General features: G+C 40.4%; 1 protein-coding gene across 1 annotated transcript in view; it reads right to left on the bottom strand.

Moving 5' to 3' along the window:
• Nucleotides 1-2,309: 2,309 nt before the first annotated feature.
• PTN (pleiotrophin) overlaps nucleotides 2,310-19,501 on the bottom strand; it is a 69,408-nt gene continuing 52,216 nt past the window's right edge. Inside the window, exons 3-5 of the mRNA XM_021551962.4 lie at nucleotides 17,976-18,149; nucleotides 16,782-16,943; nucleotides 2,310-2,588 (exon numbers count right to left, since the gene is read on the bottom strand). Of these exons, the coding sequence (XP_021407637.1) occupies nucleotides 2,536-2,588; nucleotides 16,782-16,943; nucleotides 17,976-18,149 (389 nt within the window). The 3' untranslated portion in view covers nucleotides 2,310-2,535. The remainder of the gene's footprint in view (nucleotides 2,589-16,781; nucleotides 16,944-17,975; nucleotides 18,150-19,501) is intronic.

The following is a 19,501-nucleotide window of genomic DNA, read 5'->3' as shown; positions in this document are numbered from 1 at the left end:
TATCTTTTGTTTTGTTTCCTTGTTTTCTATAACCCCTCCCCATGATGGCCCTATGCCACCACAGGAACATGGCTGGCTTCCTTCAAAATCTATTAGGAATGTTTCTCAAATAAGCCAGATGGGCAGCTAAATGAAAGGACCATCAAGCATCAGAAGAAACACAGGGGAATTAATTTTCTTTATACTCACGGAGGTGGAAATAAGAAGTCACATCTAAGATTTGCTAAAGGACAATCAAAGTGTTGGTCTTAACATCATTCCCAGTTCCTGACAGCTCCCTATGAAACATGGACTAGATTAACCAGTGTGAGACAATGGTGCAACAGTGTTGGCACTCAAAGTTGAGCCACTTCAAGTGAACTGATGCAGCATGTAGACAGACAAACCTTTGGTGAGAGAAAAAAAGTTTCCTTCTCCCTTTGCTTTCAACCAGACCTACCAAACCATTAATTTAAGTCTGAGGCACAAGCACAGGTAGACCTGATTAGACCATAAACAAACCAAATAGCACCCAGAACCACCTAAATATGAGCCTTTATGATTTTACATTTGGTCATTGCACCTCCACCACGTGTGGGGGACATTTTTAACTATACCACAGGCTCAGGTATGTCTAACAGCATGGTCAAAATAACAAGGACATCAACACAGACTGCAAAACATACCCAAGGAATCTGGGGAATAATTGTGAGGCTAGTCTACCTTAAGCTATGTGCAGCCTTGGCTAGGAGGCTTCAGGAGTGTTTGGGAACAGAAGCACTTGCCTCACCATGGAGTCCAGATCAGCTGTACCCTCCATGTGAAAAAAAAGAGGGCAAGCTCTACAATTGTTACAATTTTTTTCACATAGAAAAGGGGAGTGATGTTAGTATGAAAAAAAAAAAAAAATACTCTCTGCTTGTCTAGAAGCTAATCCCAAGAGAGAAATGTGATTTACTCAGATGAACACGGCCTGCTGCAGCTTCACTGAAGTCAGTGGGTATCATGCAGGAGTACAGGGAAGACTATTCCTCTTGACCAGCAGGCAAGCCTGCAGCCTCCACAAACAGCAAAGTTATTTCTTGCTGTTGAATTTTAGGATTTAGAATTCCGAAGCAATGAATTTTAACTTAATTTGGGTACTGAAAACCTTATATTTCCTCTAGAAATTTTGGTCTGCTTGTTGTCAGTTTGTTAAACAGCCCTTTACTTTGAGACAGACCAGCCATTTGTCAGATCTTTTCTCTACTTTGTGACTTCCCTCAGGATTCAGAATCATTTAAATTAGGTAAAACTGAACAAACTGAAAAACAGCTGGTTGTAATTTTTCTCCTTTTTTTCCCCTGCAAGGTATATTTAAAAAAAAAAAATCACAACTAATTTTATGTTGACTGAGCTTTTCCCAAGGTATTTTGCTTATATAAAAATGGAAGAAAGCAAAATATACTGGTTTTGTATTTCCCTTCTGTTTTACTAAAAGATAAACCAGAAATTATTTAATTCCTATTGGCTTCAGGTCCCACAAATTGTCTCTTTTTTGGTCAAAAATATGAACTACCTCTGGTGGTTTCCAAACAGATTTCTTCTTTTATTTCCCACCAGATATACTATTTTTTAACCAGCTATATTTAAAATCAACAGGAATATTGCCACTGATACAAAAGAGAGATGGGCTAGGCAGAATCACAATAATTTCAACTAGATCTTTTATGAAAATTATTTTCCCCCTTCTGTCAAAATGAGCAAGTAAATTACAGCATTTTTCAGCTTTGATAGGTGAAATGGAGGACACTACCATCACTAATAGGCTGAAAAGTGGAAAGTTTTGTCATCATTCCACTTTGAAAAATTGTTGCTAGAAAATCATGAAAAAATAGGACTCTTACGTCCAGTTGAAAGATTTTAGATTTACTGCCAACATTCAAAATATGGATAAGGAAAGGAGTGTTACTGGTTTTTACCTGTAGATGGTGACATTTTGGAATGAACATAAAGCACACATCCAAGAAAATCTCATACTTGTAAATACTCAACAAAATGCCCCCATCCTTTCCTTAAACAAACAGTTTCATACAGTTATGCAGATGTAATCAGATATTAAGAAACAGGCCTCAATTTTTCAGATATAAGGTCCCAATATGAAATATAAATGCATCCAGCCAGAGTGCTATGTTCACACAGGGTACCACTGGCTTCAGCAGAGCCCCACACAGGCTCAGGTTCTGCTTGCATGGACTAATTACCAAATTGAGACCTATGGCAAGACTTGATTAAAAAAAAAATTAAAAACCTCTACATTGTTCAATATACAATAGACATAATTTTCTAAATGAGTTTGGAGTCCTTTATTATAGGCCTCTAAAAATTGTTGTTAGGATTATACATTAAAAATACTAAAGTAATAAAAAAAAGAATTTTTTTTCTGTGTTTGCTTTTTCCTTCTATGGTACCATTAAGCTATAAATAATTTTAGGATAAAATGCCTAGGTATAAATGAAACTGTTAACTGATCATGTTTGCTGATGTCCCTTTCTCACATTGCCCAAGCTGACTCCATTAATCCAGCATCTTCTCTTGTTTCTTGCCTTCCTTTTTCTTCTTCTTGGATTCTGTCAAGATATAACAAAAACAATAAAAAATTAGTGTCCAGCAGGCACTGCAATAAACTTCATTTAACACCCGTGGAAGTTCCCCTTTTTGTTTTTTTTTTCTCTCCATGCACATAAGAATTGTCTCCCCATTTTGAACAAAGAGAAAAGAGAAGGAAAAGAAGAAAAATAACAGGAAAGGTTGCGGCAGTAGAGAAGATGGAGAGGGACTTGCATGTTCAGTTCAGAACCCTCCCTATCTGAGGGGCTGACCCTGTTTGGCATGCAAAGCATTGTCTCAGGAACTTGCTTGGAAAATAAGAAAACAGCAGGCATCTCCTGGAGAAACCGGGTCACAGCTCAGTGGAGAGCTGGAAGAAAGTGCTGCACACACTAGCCACACATATACCCTTCCCCTGCTTCCTTTCTGTCTCATTGTGAGCCTTTGGCTTTCTCTGAATGTGTGAGCAGCTCCAGAGCATAAGGAGAAAGCTCTCTTTTTTTCTCCAGCTCCTCTACTGCCAACCCTTCCCCATTCCCCTGGGACACACACCTATGTGCACTTGGGAGGCAATGGGATCATGGCCTGTCCAGCCAGCTGAGACTGATGGGATGAGCAAAGGACTAAGAAGACCTGCTTCTCTAATTAATTTGGGGTAAATAAGGGAAGGGTCAGAAGGCACAAGTGAAAATTTTGAAAAGTTTTACTACCACCTGCAGAAACTTTCACTGTACTCTAGGGTAGCTTGGTATTCGACAGGTAAAGGAAATTCACAGAGGGACCTTGGAAATTAAAACAAATTAAGAGGATTAGATACTCTTGTGTCCCATGTCACCTTGTAATGGGGAAGGTAACAGCTCTCACTGGGAACATGAGTAAATCCCTATTGATACCAGCACAAAACAGCACAACAGGAACCACAGAGAGATGGAAACAGAGTTTCTGTGAAGCATCTTCTCTAGAACCAGAACAGCAAGCAAGCAGACCCCAGTTTGCCTTAACCCAGATTTCATTAATCTAACCAAGAAAAACTATCATAAAATCTTAGTATATGCTGAGTTAGAAGGGATCCAGAAGGATCACTGAGTCCAACTCCTGGCCCTGCACAGGTCCACCCAAAAAATTACCCCATATTGCATGAGAAGGCTGTCCAAGCACTTCTTAAACTCTGCCAATCTTGTTGCCAGGAACACCACCTCTGGCTAAATAACAACTATTACCTTGAATGAGAAGAAAAGCACTTAGACCTTAAGGTGGAACTGTTATTTGTGAATATGATCCTTTTCCCTCTGACTCATTTACATAATGAAGCAGTCTAGGAATCATCAGTTGTGGTAAAAAGAGCTTGTTTTCATTAAAGCCAAGGCAACTACACCAGCTTCTTTCGGGTATGGATAGGTCCAGGTACCTCCAGCAAAGGCAAATTTAGGCTACTACATTTCTGTGATGGTTATTTTTCCTTTTTTCTAGTGTTTCAAACCAACATCTTTTTCTTCATCTGTTATAACATAACAAAAATTACTTCCAATAATCCTTTAGTCAAAGCAAAATAAAATACTTGTTTAGTCATATAACCTGCTCTAATTGCTTAAATTTCAAAGGAATAATAAAAAAATTAATTTCAAAGAGATAAATTAAAAGAAGAAATTTTTTTTTTATTTGAAAACTAATTTTTCCCCGTGCTTTTGCATATATGTGTGTGCTTGCATGTGTGTCTGAATGCCTGCATCTGGAGCTATTCACAGAATCTGACACTATTTCATAACTTGTCCTTAGAAAAAGCAATCTTTCATTGACTTAGTATCTAATTTGCTTTCAGCTACAGCTTTCTCTCCACCCCTGCAAATTTCCTACATCCCCCCCTCAACCTCTTTTGCCCACATCCTCCACTTCCTCTAATTTTGCCACTCTATAAGACTGACCCGCCTGAAATCTGTATTGATTGCACTCTGCCTCATACTTTTTATTCCCCACGCAACACCACTTTCTCTGAAAGAAACAGTGGCATTTTATCAATCAGACCGGCACTGGAACCTGCAAAATTTATTTAGACGCAGCGCACTCAGCAGGTTGCTATGCAGACTTGTACCAGATTTACTAAGAGCAAAGGAGACATATAAATGCAGGCAGACTGCTAACAGGACTCTGCTGAAGAGTCCAGGAGAAGACTGTGGTCTGGAGTCATCTGAATGCACCAGTTCCCCATCCTCACTTCACCTGAGGTACCAGACAACCCACTGTTTATTCATTTGCACTTAATGCCTGTGGGTCCACATCTCTTCCTTTCTCAATTCTTCCCCTGTGTCCACCCTTGTGGTAACTTGCACATCATCCAAGCTGCCATCTACCTCCAAAGACAAGTGACTCTGCTTTGAGCCTCAGCAGAGTAAAAGTACTCAGAAGAGTACCCAGAGTACTCAGCCTCAGCAGAGTGAAAGTACTCACTGTCCTGTGAGTACTTTCAATGAGGGAGGAATTCCTCCCTCATTGAAAGTACTCACATCACCAAAGCTTCATCTTTTAGACAGGTAATCTGGATTGATGTACAGCATATTTGCTCCATGAAATGAAATGCACACACGCAATTGTGGAAATATTAAAAAAAAAAAAGAAAAAAAAAGAAAAAAAGGAAATGCCCAGCCCTTAGGCTCTTTTATAGGTCCCACCACAGTACCAACATCCATGTGCTGACCCATAAAATGTTGACGTTCATATGTTCATGCACAAGTCTGTTCACAGCTACACTCTACCTGTTTTGATTATGATCAGGCTATGGTATGTCCATGGCTAACAATGTATAAAGTTGCTTCAAGATGCATTTTGCTTATGTTTTTTCATTTCCCTACATATTCTTTGCATTTGTGTCATTCAGGCTTTTATTGTCCTCACCTTTGTTCACCCTCCTCTATGATTTCCACTTTTATGACAATTTGCAGGGTCACAGCCAACAATGGGAGCCACATCACCCTGATCACCCTGCCAGTGCTGCCCTCCCCAGAGTAACCAGGAATGACTGAAAGGGTCACCATGCTCAAAAGGCTGATTAGTTCAGAGAACAGAGTTATCTGCCAGCTCATCAGTCCCAAACTCCACAATCAGCTGTAGCCAATTGCCAGTTAAGTGAGGGAAAGATCCCCTAGGTACACTGTCCAATAGTCCCCTTCAGTTTCCTGTTCCATATATGAAAATGATCAAAATTCAATTCAGGTTAGCACAGGTTGGATGTTAAGACCTTCAGTTCAGCCATTTTCTACTAGGCATCTTAACCTGGTCCCATCAGAAATTAAGTGACTTAGCAGAGCCCTCTGAGACAACCTTTCTGATGGAGAAGCCACAAAGCTGATTCCACATCTCACTGACACTGCAAAGCAGTATGAGCCCAGCAACACTCACCACTGAGCCAGAGAGGAGCAGGAAAAGCTGCCCAGTAAGCAGGGACTGTTCTGTGCAGAACCCTGCCATTTTCAGGAGCTTTGGGCCTACAGCAGCCTCCTTCACCTCACCCACCCCACTGAGTGCAGTATTTCCACAGGCAGAGCCACAGAGCTGTCTACCAGCTGTCCTTTGCCTTCAGGAAATGTGTTTGCTGCAGACAAGTGCCTCCAAAAATACAGAGAGACACTATGGTAAAAACACTTAACCAGATGAAACTCAGGTTCACACCAACCCACACAGAATTTGAATCTAAATCTACTCACTGCCCTATTTGCTTTCAAGTCAGGTGGCCCACTTGTGCCAGACACCAGCTGGCAGTATCTTTATGAGCTATCTATAGTAGAATTCAGGGTCCAGAGAGGCAGAAGCAAAGCAAAAAGAAGGATGATAATCCTGGATTTCAGAAGAGCAGATTTTGGTCAGTTCAGGAACCTGCTCAGCCAGGCTAAATATCCTGGACCAGGGGGCACTCAAAGAGCAAATTCCAAAAGCCTGGTAGTCCCTGCAGTGTGCAACCACCAAGCATTGCACAGCCACTCTGCTCCCCCCTGGAACCAGTGCACTTCCAGCAAAATCAAAACCAAACAGTCCTGCAGGAGCAAACTGTGTCAATGCACAGACACTGGATAATCTAATCCTCCATCACCAGAATAACCTTACAAATTTTTGCAGGATTTAGAATTATTCACAGGATTAAAAACTGCTCATGGATTAGCACTGGACCCACTTTCTGTGGGCCCAAGATGAGCAATAACAAAAATTTCAGTCAGGGTCTTAGAGAGTAAACAAGTTAATTTGATTAGCAGAACTTTCTCTATGCAATTTGGAATCGCAGCAGTCCTCTTTAAACAGTCATCTTTATTCCAGAATCTCATTCTTACTATGCAAGCAACAAATGAAAGTAATTCAGTTGAGCAGGAGCCACACACCATTTGAAGCCACTCTTAATGTATAATGCACAAAAGGGAGGTAATTACATTTTAATGGAAGTCAAGCTTTGTAAGACAAGATTTGCAGGTCTTCTGCTGAAAAAAAAGGTAACAATTCACTCATGACACTGCTGAATTTCTGTGCATAAAATTCAAGCAGTGTCCCCAAAAGCAGTATAAATCATTCAAAATAGCAAAAGCTGTGCTGATAGTTTATAGTAAAAAAATTCCACATTAGATACAATGTTCAGGATACAATTTTCCCAGGGCCTAGCACTCAGTCTTACCAAGCTCAGAGGAAAGCATGTTTTAGAAAGGCCCCTCTACCTCTCAATTGGAGAAAAATTTTCCAAAGCACCAGGTTTCTGTGGTGGTAAAGGGGGTGCATGGTGCTTCTAAATTTTGGAGATGAAATGCCTGTCCCTGTGGAATGGAGAAGTCTTAACTTTGGTATAATCAAGGATTTTATACTTTGGCAAAAGAAACATCACCTTACAGAGATTCACACTCCTGTCTAGGAACAAAAACTGTATTATTTTGTGATATCCAGGACTGTAAAAACAAGTACCGGATTTCTGAAAACCTTTCTTTGTCTTGTAGAGGAAAAGAACTTTTCATTGCTATCTAAATCCTTTTCTTCCTTTTTTGCCTGTAACATATACAGCATTTATGTATTCCGAATGGTTTAAGAAGGAAAAACTATATTATGATAGAAACTTTGCTCCCTAATGAATTCTTCTGAAAAGCCTCTTTGAGAAACACAGTTCTACTAGATGAGGGAAAAAAGCAAAAATCCACCAGCTGAACAGCAGAAGAAGGCACTTCTCCAATCAATCAATGACAATGATGTAACTTTTACTTCATTAATAGATTACAATTGATTGCATCCCTTATATTTTAGCCTGTGCTCCTTACCAGCTTTCTCTAGTTATCTGTGTTCCTCAATTTCTTCACACTTGTGCCCACTCCTCTCCATCAGGTTTTGCTCTGCTTCTCACTTAGCTAAAGTTTTGTTTTGGATAGACTTACATTTGTTCTCAGTTGAACACAAGAATGACTTGATTTAGACCTAAAGGCTGCAGCTGCCTCATTTAAGTCACAAAGTCACGCTGCAAAGTGTGTTAGGAATGGGAAATACCCAGATTTACATTTGTAATGAAAACTAACATATCTGACAAAGGAATGGAATCAAGTCACCACTCACAGAAAATGTGTCAATAATTTTTCTTTCTCATTGAGACTTCAAGAAGAAATAAATGTAGGGGAAAATAATTCAATTTGTTGTAAAATGAGCCACAAAACTCTGAAATTATCTTAGTCAGAAGCCATTTCTTGAATCTGACATACTGATGTAAGACCTTTAAACCCTTTCCTTTAACATCCCAACTTAAACCAATCAGGAATTACAGGGAACTTTTATTTAAGAGATAATTTGCTGAAACCAAGGATTTTCATCAGAAAGCTTTCCCTTTGATTACTTTCTTCCTTCAAACATTTGGGAGAAAAAGTTTCAAAACCGCCTATGCAGAGGCACTCAAAAGACCACAAAGACACACACAATGTCTGACTGTTCAATGGCCTAATAGCCCAAAGGCAAAGAACATGAAAGTTTCATTTAATTTTCTTTACATCTAGGTTAGCCTTTAAGATGTTAGATCTTAAGAGTAAGTATTCAGAAGATTGCAATGGATAAACTTTTCAAACCAAGGCTGTTTTGCAACTGGAGTCTGCTCCAGGGGTCTGGCTAACGCTTTCAGAAGTAGTTCACTTTGCTCTTTGGTTGGCTTCTCATCCGCCTTGGGTACATTCACACTACTGCTTCTGTAGGGTAAGGACTTTCTCACTGTTCTTCATCATGCTGAGATCAGCACAAGAGGGACACAGTCCCAGCTGGCTCTTCAGCCCCCTCCTTGTCTATGCTGTACACAAGATCCCTCTTAATGCCAGCAAGACAGGTGCAGGCACAGGCTGATACATTAAGGGTTTGCTTGCTGCATTCACACGTCTGCAGGAGACCGCTGGAGACAGAACACTTTAATAATCCATTGGGACTTTGGTATATACCTATACAGAAAGTTATTTGTGGTATAATGTCAATAGAGAACCTATTTTATTCAGTTAGCTCTTGAAAAGCAGACACATGCCCTTCTCAGCTGTGGTTTCTGCATCTGCCCCAGATGAGCTCTACCCTTGGGGCACAGGACACAGGGCTCTCCACTCTGCAGAGTCACCTGCAAAAGTCTTGCAGTAAGCAGAGATAGAAGGAAATATAGAGAGATGGCAAAGTGGAAAATGAGATAGAGAGATAAAAAAGGGGGTGGGAGGGAAGAGAGCTTGAAAGGAAAGGAAGTGAAGAAATAGAAAAGGAAAAGAACAGAACAGAAGGAACAGGACTTTCTCTCTGTGTCACTCATGAACAGTAATGAGGGTGAATGTTTGCTGATGGTATACCTTTTATCACAGCAAATCCCATAGCTTAAGGCATTTTCATGGCTCAAGGGCACTAGCTAATGCCAAGGAGGCTGGGCTGTTCTTACAAGCCAAAAAAGCGAGGCAATGAGCACATAACAGAATTGACACACACAAGGCTATTTAAGCTTCCACCCACCCTAAAAGAAACTCCTGCAGGTACAACAGTGTTAAATGAGAATTTGTCAAATCCAGTCCTTCATCTTTTGGGGCAGCATAGAAAAAGAAAAAATAATCTGAAATACAAACCAGGGGGTCAGAAAAACATGGAGATTTGGGTTTCCATTGAACATCCCAGTGTTTTTCTTTTCAAAAACAACTATCTATGAAAGCTGCAGAACAACTAAAAATTGAAAAATATTTAGTTAAAAAAATATTTCTTCTCTCCCTCTTCTACATGCATTTCCTTCTCCCTGGAAGTAGGGTTGTGTCAATCAGATTGATATTATGCTATGATCTGACAAGGCATTCAAATTACTTATCCAAACAGTAAAATTTTTCACAGGTACAAAAGCAATCTCAAGGGAAACTACAGCACAAAGCCTCCAAGAATCATAAGTAAATGGAAGCAGAAAAGCAACTATTCAAAGACATCCAAACTTTATTAGTTATGGGCTGCACTGGCAGCTTATAAGCAGCTTGAGGCTGGTCCACACTGTAAGCACCACTGTGTTTTGTTTTTCTCATGTAGCTTATTCTCATTCCCACTGAAATTGAGAAACATCATATTTCCTCCTGTCATGGCAGTAAGGAGCCAAATGACAGAGTCATGTCTCAGAGCCCAAAATTTCCAGGAAGTTTTACTTCACCTTGAAACACGAGCCTTGTCCTCAGACCAGCACTGGGAAACACGACCAAGCATTTAGTGCCCAGTCTCGCCTCTCTGGACCACTATTTCTTCTTTGGTTTTCACATTTCCCAGTGCCATAAGGCATAAATTATTCATGGCAAAACTGTTTCTCACAATGTTTATGCAGTGTTTGGTACAATGGCACCCTTTTTCGGCTGGGGCCTCTGGGCACTCATGCAATACAGATAACATGATGATAGCAACAATAATAACAGCCAGCTATGCTTTTCCCACTGGGCACACACTTCCAGTGTCCTGTCCTACAGAGCTCAGATCACTGTATTTCACTACAGGCTCCTGGTCTGTGCCAGGGTCTATTCTTCAGTAAACCTGTCTCACCTTTAGAACAAGAGAAAAACCTCCCAGTTTTACCTTTCAGGTTTTTCTATAACTATCACAGCTGTTTCCTAATATGAGAAAATCCCTCATTTTTATAACTAATTAGTTTGAGCAGATTCTATTATTCTGCCTCCTGTAATACTAATTATTACACTAGCTGCATGCCTGTACGACTAATGAGTTACATTAAAGCTGGGGAATTCTAAAACCTACAGAGAGAGGTACAGCATGACTGCGAAGCCAAAACAGGAGACACCAGCATCTTTCAAACAATAGAAAATCACAGCCCTACCAAGTCATTTCCTCTCACTCTGTGTCCCCTCCAGCTGCTTTCTGCTCTTGCACAAAGGCAAAGTTAAGGGAGGGCACCCCAGAAAAGGCAACTTGTCCAACATGCAAAATGAAGTGGTTCAATTTCATCAGTGCAGCACCCAATTTGTCTGAGGAACAAATAGCTCAGGAGAGCAAGTCACTCATACACCACTGTCAGCTCCTTGCAACAACCAGCAGTCAAGCCATCCTGCCAAAGCTGGTCAGTCTGTTCTGGCAGCACACTGCAAGATTCTCCCAACAGGTAGGTATCTGCCACTAGAGTGCTCAAAAATCACAGGCTGTTTTCTGTTCCTGACACCGAAGCAAAGACAGGGATACACCTGCTCATTAACACAAGTCCATCTCTATGACTTGACAAGAAGCTTCCTAAGAAGACCCAAGGTAAAATGGTGTTTAACACTGATGGGAGTCCACTGAAATGACTGACATAAAACCAAGAACCTTGATTAAAGTGCAGTACAGACACTCACCTTGATGTCAATTGTCACATTCTGATAATTTTATTTCCATTATAAAAGGGAGCAGCAGCTACTAGCTACATTCCTGGACCTGCTACTGATACTTAGTCAATCTGGGAAATCATTTAGCCTTTCTGACTTTCAATTACTACTCTTCTTCTAATTAGACTTCCTGAGTTCCAAGGAGTGATAGCAGGAGTAGCTAATTGCTGCCTGTAAAGATATACAGATAAAAAAAAAACAAGGTAGGGCAGATGATTTATGCTTCACTCAGCTCTGAAGTAAAACTCTTCAAGTTATATGAAATTATTAAAAATACAGAGTGCAGTAATTTCCTCCATGTAGTAGCATGCACACCATGCCAAACACAGGGAATTGTACTGACACTTTGCTATGCTCTCAAATGCTAAACCTGATCTGAATGATACAGAAGAGATTACAGCCCTTAACAGCTCAGTTAGGTCTTGCCTTCATGTGGGAAATTTTTCCAAACACTGCATGTTGGAGGATGTGATCTTTGGTTGGCACCCCAATTACTAAAGACAACAGTGGTGTGAGCAGTGTTAATATTCGCCAACCTTAGCACATATTTTTCCTGTGTGGCAAGGTCTGAGCTGAGACATGACAAAGTAACTCATAGATGTGATACACTGTAAATTGATAAAGAGTTGGGAAGGGAGATTTATTAAAAAGAGTTAAATGCAGCCAGGTGAAAAAGTTACCAGAAAGGAGCATAATTCAAAAAAATGAAGGGTACATTGCAGAAAGGGCAGGCAAGCTCCTTATTCCATTTAATTTTATCTTAATCAGAAAAATAAATATCTGAAAGTACAAAAGTTATAGGGGGAGAGAAAGAAAGAATGAGAGTGACAGAAAGAGTGTAAGAAGTAATAAAGCCCATCAGGCAACCCAGCTCAGTGAAAATAAATTCCTCCTCTCTTAGCAGTTAAAGTAAAACGTTTCCTGAATCCTGATAATACTCCATTCTTCTGCTTTCTGGCTGGCTGGAACCTGAGCAGGCATCAATCAGGTTTGGGTGGGTGTGAAGCTGGCCAGATGGAGGATGTCGGAAGCGTTTTGTGCTCCTCAGCACAAGCTGGCCATTAGAGCAGCCACTCGACAGAAGTGCCTGAGTCTGTCACATCTGTCAGGACAGTTTAGGGAGATCTTCAACATCACCAACCTTGCAGACACTGATTAGAATATGCAACTGTGTGTGCTAGAGAAGAGGTGCCCTCCACTGGGATTTTTTGACAAAAATCATCCTTTCTAGACTTCATGACAGGCTTTCTCATGACCTCATTTGTGGACTAAATATACAACCATGGTGCCTACGACATCACTATCACACTGCTGACAATCTGTCTGTCCAAATGCACAATATCCAAGGAGAGATATTTTTCTTCTTGTGATACCTACACTTTAACCCAGCAGCCCAGGACCAAGTCACTGCCTTCCAGTCTGAGAGCGTGTGAACAAAGCTATGGAGAAATGAGCTTGTCAGGAAGCCAGGTAAGATTCAAACTCCTGTTTCATCATCTGCTCTCATCCTTAAATAAAGTTGTAATCAGTAAGACAGCTGCTTAGAGGTAAAAAGTACTTGCAAGTACTTAGACCAGTTGCTAAGAAGAAAATTTTTTTTTCTTTAGTTTCCAAAATAATAGAGAGTGTTTAAAAAGGTTTTAAGCTTTTCTATGGATGCTTACTAAAGATAAAAGAAATCCATAAAAACACTTAGGTTACCAGTTTATAAAGAAGGAATTGATTCCCAAAGTTGATGAGCATCTCCTGCTTTAATTTAGCATAAGCTTTGTCAGAGATCATAGAAGTCCTGGAAAACCAAACTATATTTTATCAACAAATCTGTAAAATTATAAACCCCAAGATTGTTTTGCAGGTATGAACAGATCCAACTCCTATGAACAGCAGTCATTTTAGAAATCGTTAAGTGAGAGGAGGGAGACTCATCCTATCAGCAAAGCTGCCATATGTTGATGGGCTGGAATGGTGGATAAGCAACAGCAGAGCAGGATCTACACTTAAGATCCATCAACTGGCATTTTCCTCAAAGAACAGAGAAGGTGAGGAGGAGCTTCAGACACCACATCCCATGAAGGAAATGTGTCAGGTGAAATTTGATGCATAACACTTCATTGATCAGCCTTAGACAAGATAACCTCTCTTACCCAAACAATTCCTGGGGTTAAATAATTGCTTTAATTTATTTACTTTTTTTTTTTAATTAGGGGGAATTTTGAAGGTCTCAGATACTGCCCATGCAAGCAATTATCAAATTTAAAATCATATTTAGCTAATTTTGTGGGTGTAATGAACAATAAAGGTAGCATTACAATGGTATTTTCTTCTTTCAACACAGATCTGTAGAGGCCATGCTTGGAACACTGTTTACATTCCTGTCTCTCCATAACAAAAACTCTTTTGCAATAATAGAAGGAATTTAGGTAAGTCCAATAGTAAGTATGCTTATTGTGGATAAATTCTTACACCAAGAAATACTTAAGTCAGAAGCTTTAAAAGATGGCAAGCGACAAAAAATTAAAAGAAGATATATAAAAGTACAATAGATTGGAGAAGCTAAATAGGGGCTTTTACTGACCTCATTTACAGTATGAAATCAAAAGAAAAATAGATATAATTGAGAGGTTACAAATACAACCTAATAGAATAAAAACTTCACCTCGCTGGAAAGGGGGCCAGTCAGGAAAATTACAAAAACACTTTTTTCAGAATATACTGGTATTTTTAAGTGCAATATTTTCAGTCAGTTCACGTCTGCTTTTGGTACTCTCAGCCTGTTGCTGTCAGAGATGCATTCAGTGGTGCACCCCTTGAAGCAAAGACCACTCAGAGGAGACCATTTACAGTAAAACATATTCCTGAACTGCTGAGCCCCTGGCTGACTGCTCTGCTGCCAGAGCAGACCCTGCCAGAAAGTCCCTGTCCTGCTTGGCCTGGCAATCCCAGTAGGAATGGCCAGCCCTTGATCAGCATCCACAGATCTAGCTGGATATCAGTACAGACCTTTCACGCTTCAGAAAATGAGCTGCTGCTTCCAAATAATGCATCATGGGCTTTCTTTGTTATAGTCTTGAGGCACCGATGCAAAATTAGGGGAGAAAAAGGAGCCTAACATATAACTGTAGACCATTTGAAGTGCTCAGGCCATAACCCAGTTCTTCTCATTTCCAAATAAGGAAATTCATTAAGATTCTAGCTATAGATTTAATGCAGTTTAAATCTTCTCCTTTATCTTATTTGTGGGTTTGGACTTACCGCCAACCTGTATTTTCCTTCACCTCAGGAAAACAAATAGTCTAATTCCAGCCAACATTCCAGCACTCTGATTTTTAACTCAGAAATAAAGTTCAGTGGGGCAAAACTTTTCACACAGTACTAATCTGCTTGACCTAATTTCTTCTTCTAGTTCCTCCTCCTGGTGCCAACACACTGCCCAGTGTAGTTGTACCCACGGATCTGCAATATGGACTTAGCTCTGAGCCCAGGCAGGCTATGTGTGTGTGACTCCCATGCCTGCTGCTCCTACTAATGCCAAGAGCAGATGAGCGAGCAGGTGGCATGCAGGAAGATTTCTAACGCAGATCAGGAGAGCAGAGCTGCCCACAGTTATTATGATTAAAAACCCACATTTGTACCTATTTCTCTTTTTGCATTCATTCAGATCAAATAAAGCCAGGTCTTGTAATTAAGTCAAACCCCACAACTGGTTGCTGTAGTCAGTCCCAATCCAATTTTCAGTCTCAGCTACAACTCATTCCTAGACTCTAGAATCAGTTAAAGTTGACTCCAATCCAGCAATTTCTCAAGCTCTGCCTTTAAAACTCTAAATCAAAAATGAGCCTGTACCACCCAAGAGCACTACTCTCACAAAACAATGCTGCATCAGTGCTCTGCTTTGTCCCCTCTTCCCTGTTCTGACAGCCACTGACTGACAGGATAGAGATATATGACTCAGTGGAAGCAGGACAAGCAAGGCAGAGGCTCGAGGGGCAGAGGCCTTCTGGCAGCACAATAGGAAGCCTCATTCAGTAAACTCCCAAAGGCTACTTAGGCATGGAAACTTAGTGAAAAAAAGAAAACAGCAAAAACATGAAAAAAAATCCTGCCCCCAAAACTGCTAAACAATAAAATCACACATCTCAAAGCCCTTCCTGCATTCCCATCCAATCACTTCAATCCCTAAATGATGTTTATTGTTACCAGCTCAACCAACTCAGGTGGTCTCTGAAAATCTAGTTGTAAGTTTGCTGCTCCACAGCCTGTCACTGTCTGCACAGGTTCCAGACTCATCTGATAACTCCATGGATGGTGTGCAAGGAAAACCAGTCACGTGTATGGATGCATGCATGCACACACACACACAAAGTGCCTGCAGCTTCTCTGGTTGCTCAAGCAGAGCAGGCCACCTGCAGGTACTCCTCCGATCAATGGTGCCCCACAGCCCACAAGTGGAAAATTGCTTGTCCCAGGTGCACCTGTCACCCCTAATCACATTTATTTGTATTGCTATCCAAGCATTCAGAGCCTGGAATATGTCAAACCCTTCTAGTTTTAAGCAAACAAATGTCAGGGTAGCATAGCTTTTATAATCTACTTAAAACACATTACTTTTGTATCTCAAACAAGCTCTCACAGTTTTAGCTCCCACTATAAATCATCCTATATACATAACACCTGCTATTCCACCAAAAGAGTACATTAAAAGGTTTTAATAATTAGAAAGAAAATAAGTTTTTCTAAGGGCCACCTGGTAACACAAATGCAGGGCATATGTCTTTCTGTGTACCAGGAATTATACTGTCAGTCACACTTAAATAAGACATATACATTATGTACTGTTCTTCCTGCTATGTTTGAATAAAGAATAAACAGCCCCAAGGGTGTACAGTATTTTCATATTTCAGTGTGCAGTGAGAATATCTTTTCAATGCTACTTGTCCAGAAGGAAAGCAGTCCTTTTTTCAACATTCAATACCAACCAAAACCTATATAAAATATATCTTTCTCAAGGGATATATTTTCATGTCATTATTATTCCATTCCCATTAATGAGTGAGTTACGAAAAGAATCTTTACTCTGGAAGTCTAGCTGCATAAGCAAACTGGTAACAGTACAGGTGGTCTAAAGTTAAAATTTGAGCTCTAATCTTCAGCTTACTTGTCAAGTGTGAGACAGCCTTGGCTATCCAGCTCAGGAATATTCCCTGCCTGAGCCCTGACAGACAGAAGCAGTGCAAAGCTGAGGAAAGGCCATGAAAGTGCAATATCCTGTACAAATGAGCTCCCACTGAAGCATGCAGGACATCACAAACCCAGTGATTTAAGTGAACTATCATACAGCTTTCAGCAAATGGAATTTACCTTGAGGTTTGGGTTTGGTAAGCTTCCCACAGGGCTTTGAGATTGTGACAGTCTTCTGGCAGTCAGCATTATGAAGGGCTCTCTTTAGGTTCCCAGTCCGAGTCTTCAAGGCCGTGTTCAAGTCACATTCTCCCCAGGCCTGGAACTGGTATTTGCATTCCGCTGCAGCAAGGAAGAAAAAGGCAAAATTTAAAACACAATGACTGAGTGTGAAAATAAAAACATTGTGAGACTAATAGGATATCACAGGCAGTTGGTGCTTGCAGACAAAAAGATGTGCAACTGAAGAAAATAATCCCAAAAACTTTAAAGATTATTTGCAGTGGTAGTTGCAGTCTCCTCCCCTCCCCAGTGCTTTAAAATTTAATCCTCTTGCTTTTGCATGGATATTTCATTTTTTGGCATATTAAGAGAAATCCATTTAGCTATGAATATGAACAGCACAACAATAACAAAAAAAGAAAGAAACAGCAGTTTGAAATGTCATTTACATTCCATATGGTTGTTTCTCAATTTGTGTGATGCCAGAGGTTACCAAATAAAGCTTGAATAGTTTCTAGAATGTCTGTGCACCCATAGACTTCTCAAGTCTGAAACTGCAGCACTTATTATATTGGTAAGGTCACAATAATTTCAAAATCATGCAAGCTGTTTACTAGAAAAAAGTGCCAAATTTGTAAGAGTAATAAAATTTGAGTTTTGGACAGACATCTTGTCCAGATCTGACATGTCTTCCCAAACTGGTACATATGAACCTGCTGAACTGAATGGTAAAAATGAAATACACTGGTCTGGAATGATAAAAATACACCAGTTTTCATTCCCTCCTTTCACTGCACACACAGGTAGCCAGCCCGCCACGCTCCACATCACACACTGTAAAAGCTTGTGATAGCCATCACAGAGGTTCACAGCTGTGAACTTGCACTACTGCTCTGAACAGGGCTGAACACCACAGAGAGCAGATTCCAGCATGCAGGAAGGCAGTTTATAATACGCAGGTTACAGGGACTATCTGCAGAGGAGCTCTGAGGAAGCTGCCTTCTGGCACCCCCCATCTTCCAGCTCTGGTGAGCCTGAACTCAGGACTGACGCCTTCACCAAGACATCTGCGGAACTAAGCAGAAAAGCAAGCTTCCTGCCCCATGCTCAAAATAAAAACCAAAGTAAACCCCTTAAGAGAGCAATGCTGACCTCCAAATTGCTTCTTCCAGTTGCAGGGAATCTTACACTTCTGAGTCTTGGTGGTTTGTTTGCACTCAGCTCCAGTGCGGGTGCCCTCACGTGTCCCCAGGCCACAGTCACCGCTGGTGGGCACGCAGACACTCCACTGCCACTCCCCACAGTCAGACTTCTTCGCCTTTTTCTCTGGATGAAGACAAGAAACCAAGCAAGAGAAGTGCTCAGTGCCCAAAGCCTATGGAGAAGTTGCCTAAACTTAACCAAAGTCACAGGAAGGATAAGTGAGGAAGACATTCATAACACAATTGCCTTAAAAGCAAAAGGTCTGACATCCTCTTCACAATTCTGCAGAGACAGAATCCGAGTCCAAAGCACGATAATCATTAAAACTCACTCCCACTGCCATGTTTACTAGTCCATTCAAATATTCTCAAGTGGATTGTCATCTTCAGAAATCTAAAAACCCACAGGGATCACTGAGCAAAACATGCAGGAGGGCTCTCACTCAGAAAGCTGTCTCCACTAGCTCGGGGCATGCAAATATCCTCAGTTCCAGCTGAAGCACTACACACTAAAAAGTGAGAAATGTATGTGCTGAAATTGTGTATCAGAGGATTTGAGCACCTGCAGGAAACAGCTGTGGGATGAAAACTTCTGATTTGCTATACCATGTCACATTTTATAACAGAATACTTCAAAGGCAAAGGAGCTACATGGAGAAGTGTACTCGAAGTGCTTCTAATTCAGGTGAGTTTGTTGCTCAGGGTAAATATAAGGATCATGATTTTATTTAGATCCTTAAACAAAAGACTTATGAGAAAAGATAGAAATGTTCTCAAACACAGGGATTCACAAAAAAAATTGCTTAAGCCCCTAAATCATCACAAGTAACTGTAAATATACTTACATAATTTTTTTTTTCTTCTAGGTCTTGCATGTTTATGCTACCATTTTCTCATATTTCCACAAAGACAAAATGGTTAAAAATTTCTTTTATTTTTACTGGGAACACTAATTCTGATGGACTCTCAGTTCATATTATCTGGTACCTAAGATGCCAGAAAATAATAAGACCTTAAGAAAAACACCAAAAAATACATTCTTTAAAAACTGTCAAAATGGAGTTTGACAGATATGAATTTTTCACCCTGGGCCAGTTTCTCTTGCAATGAGGTCTGAGTTCATCACTGACAGAAAGAAACTACTGCTGGATGTCTGGCTGTCTGTGCAACAGCAAGTTAGTACAATTCTTTGTCAGAGGATTTCCACATCACACAGCATCAGTGTAGCACTGTCATATATAACGCTGAGCAAGTGACATAACTGCTCTTTCATCATGCCTGTTTGGCTCCCCCTAAGTCAAGCATGAAACTATTCATGGAGCACATTTTAAGCTGCATTGCAATATCCACTCTGTGATGAACCAAGGACTCCAGTCTCTGGGGTTGTCAAGTTGCCACTTGACATGGAAACCCCTTTCTGCTTCCCTATTTAACACAGAACAACGTGTCAAAGCAAAAATCCTACTCTGATGTCAA

The sequence above is a fragment of the Lonchura striata genome, chromosome 1A (assembly GCF_050655825.1).
Source record: "Lonchura striata isolate lonStrDom1 chromosome 1A, ASM5065582v1, whole genome shotgun sequence".
NCBI classification, from domain to species: domain Eukaryota; kingdom Metazoa; phylum Chordata; class Aves; order Passeriformes; family Estrildidae; genus Lonchura; species Lonchura striata.
Note: the sequence above shows the minus strand (reverse complement) of the source record. Positions and strands in the feature narration are given on the sequence as shown.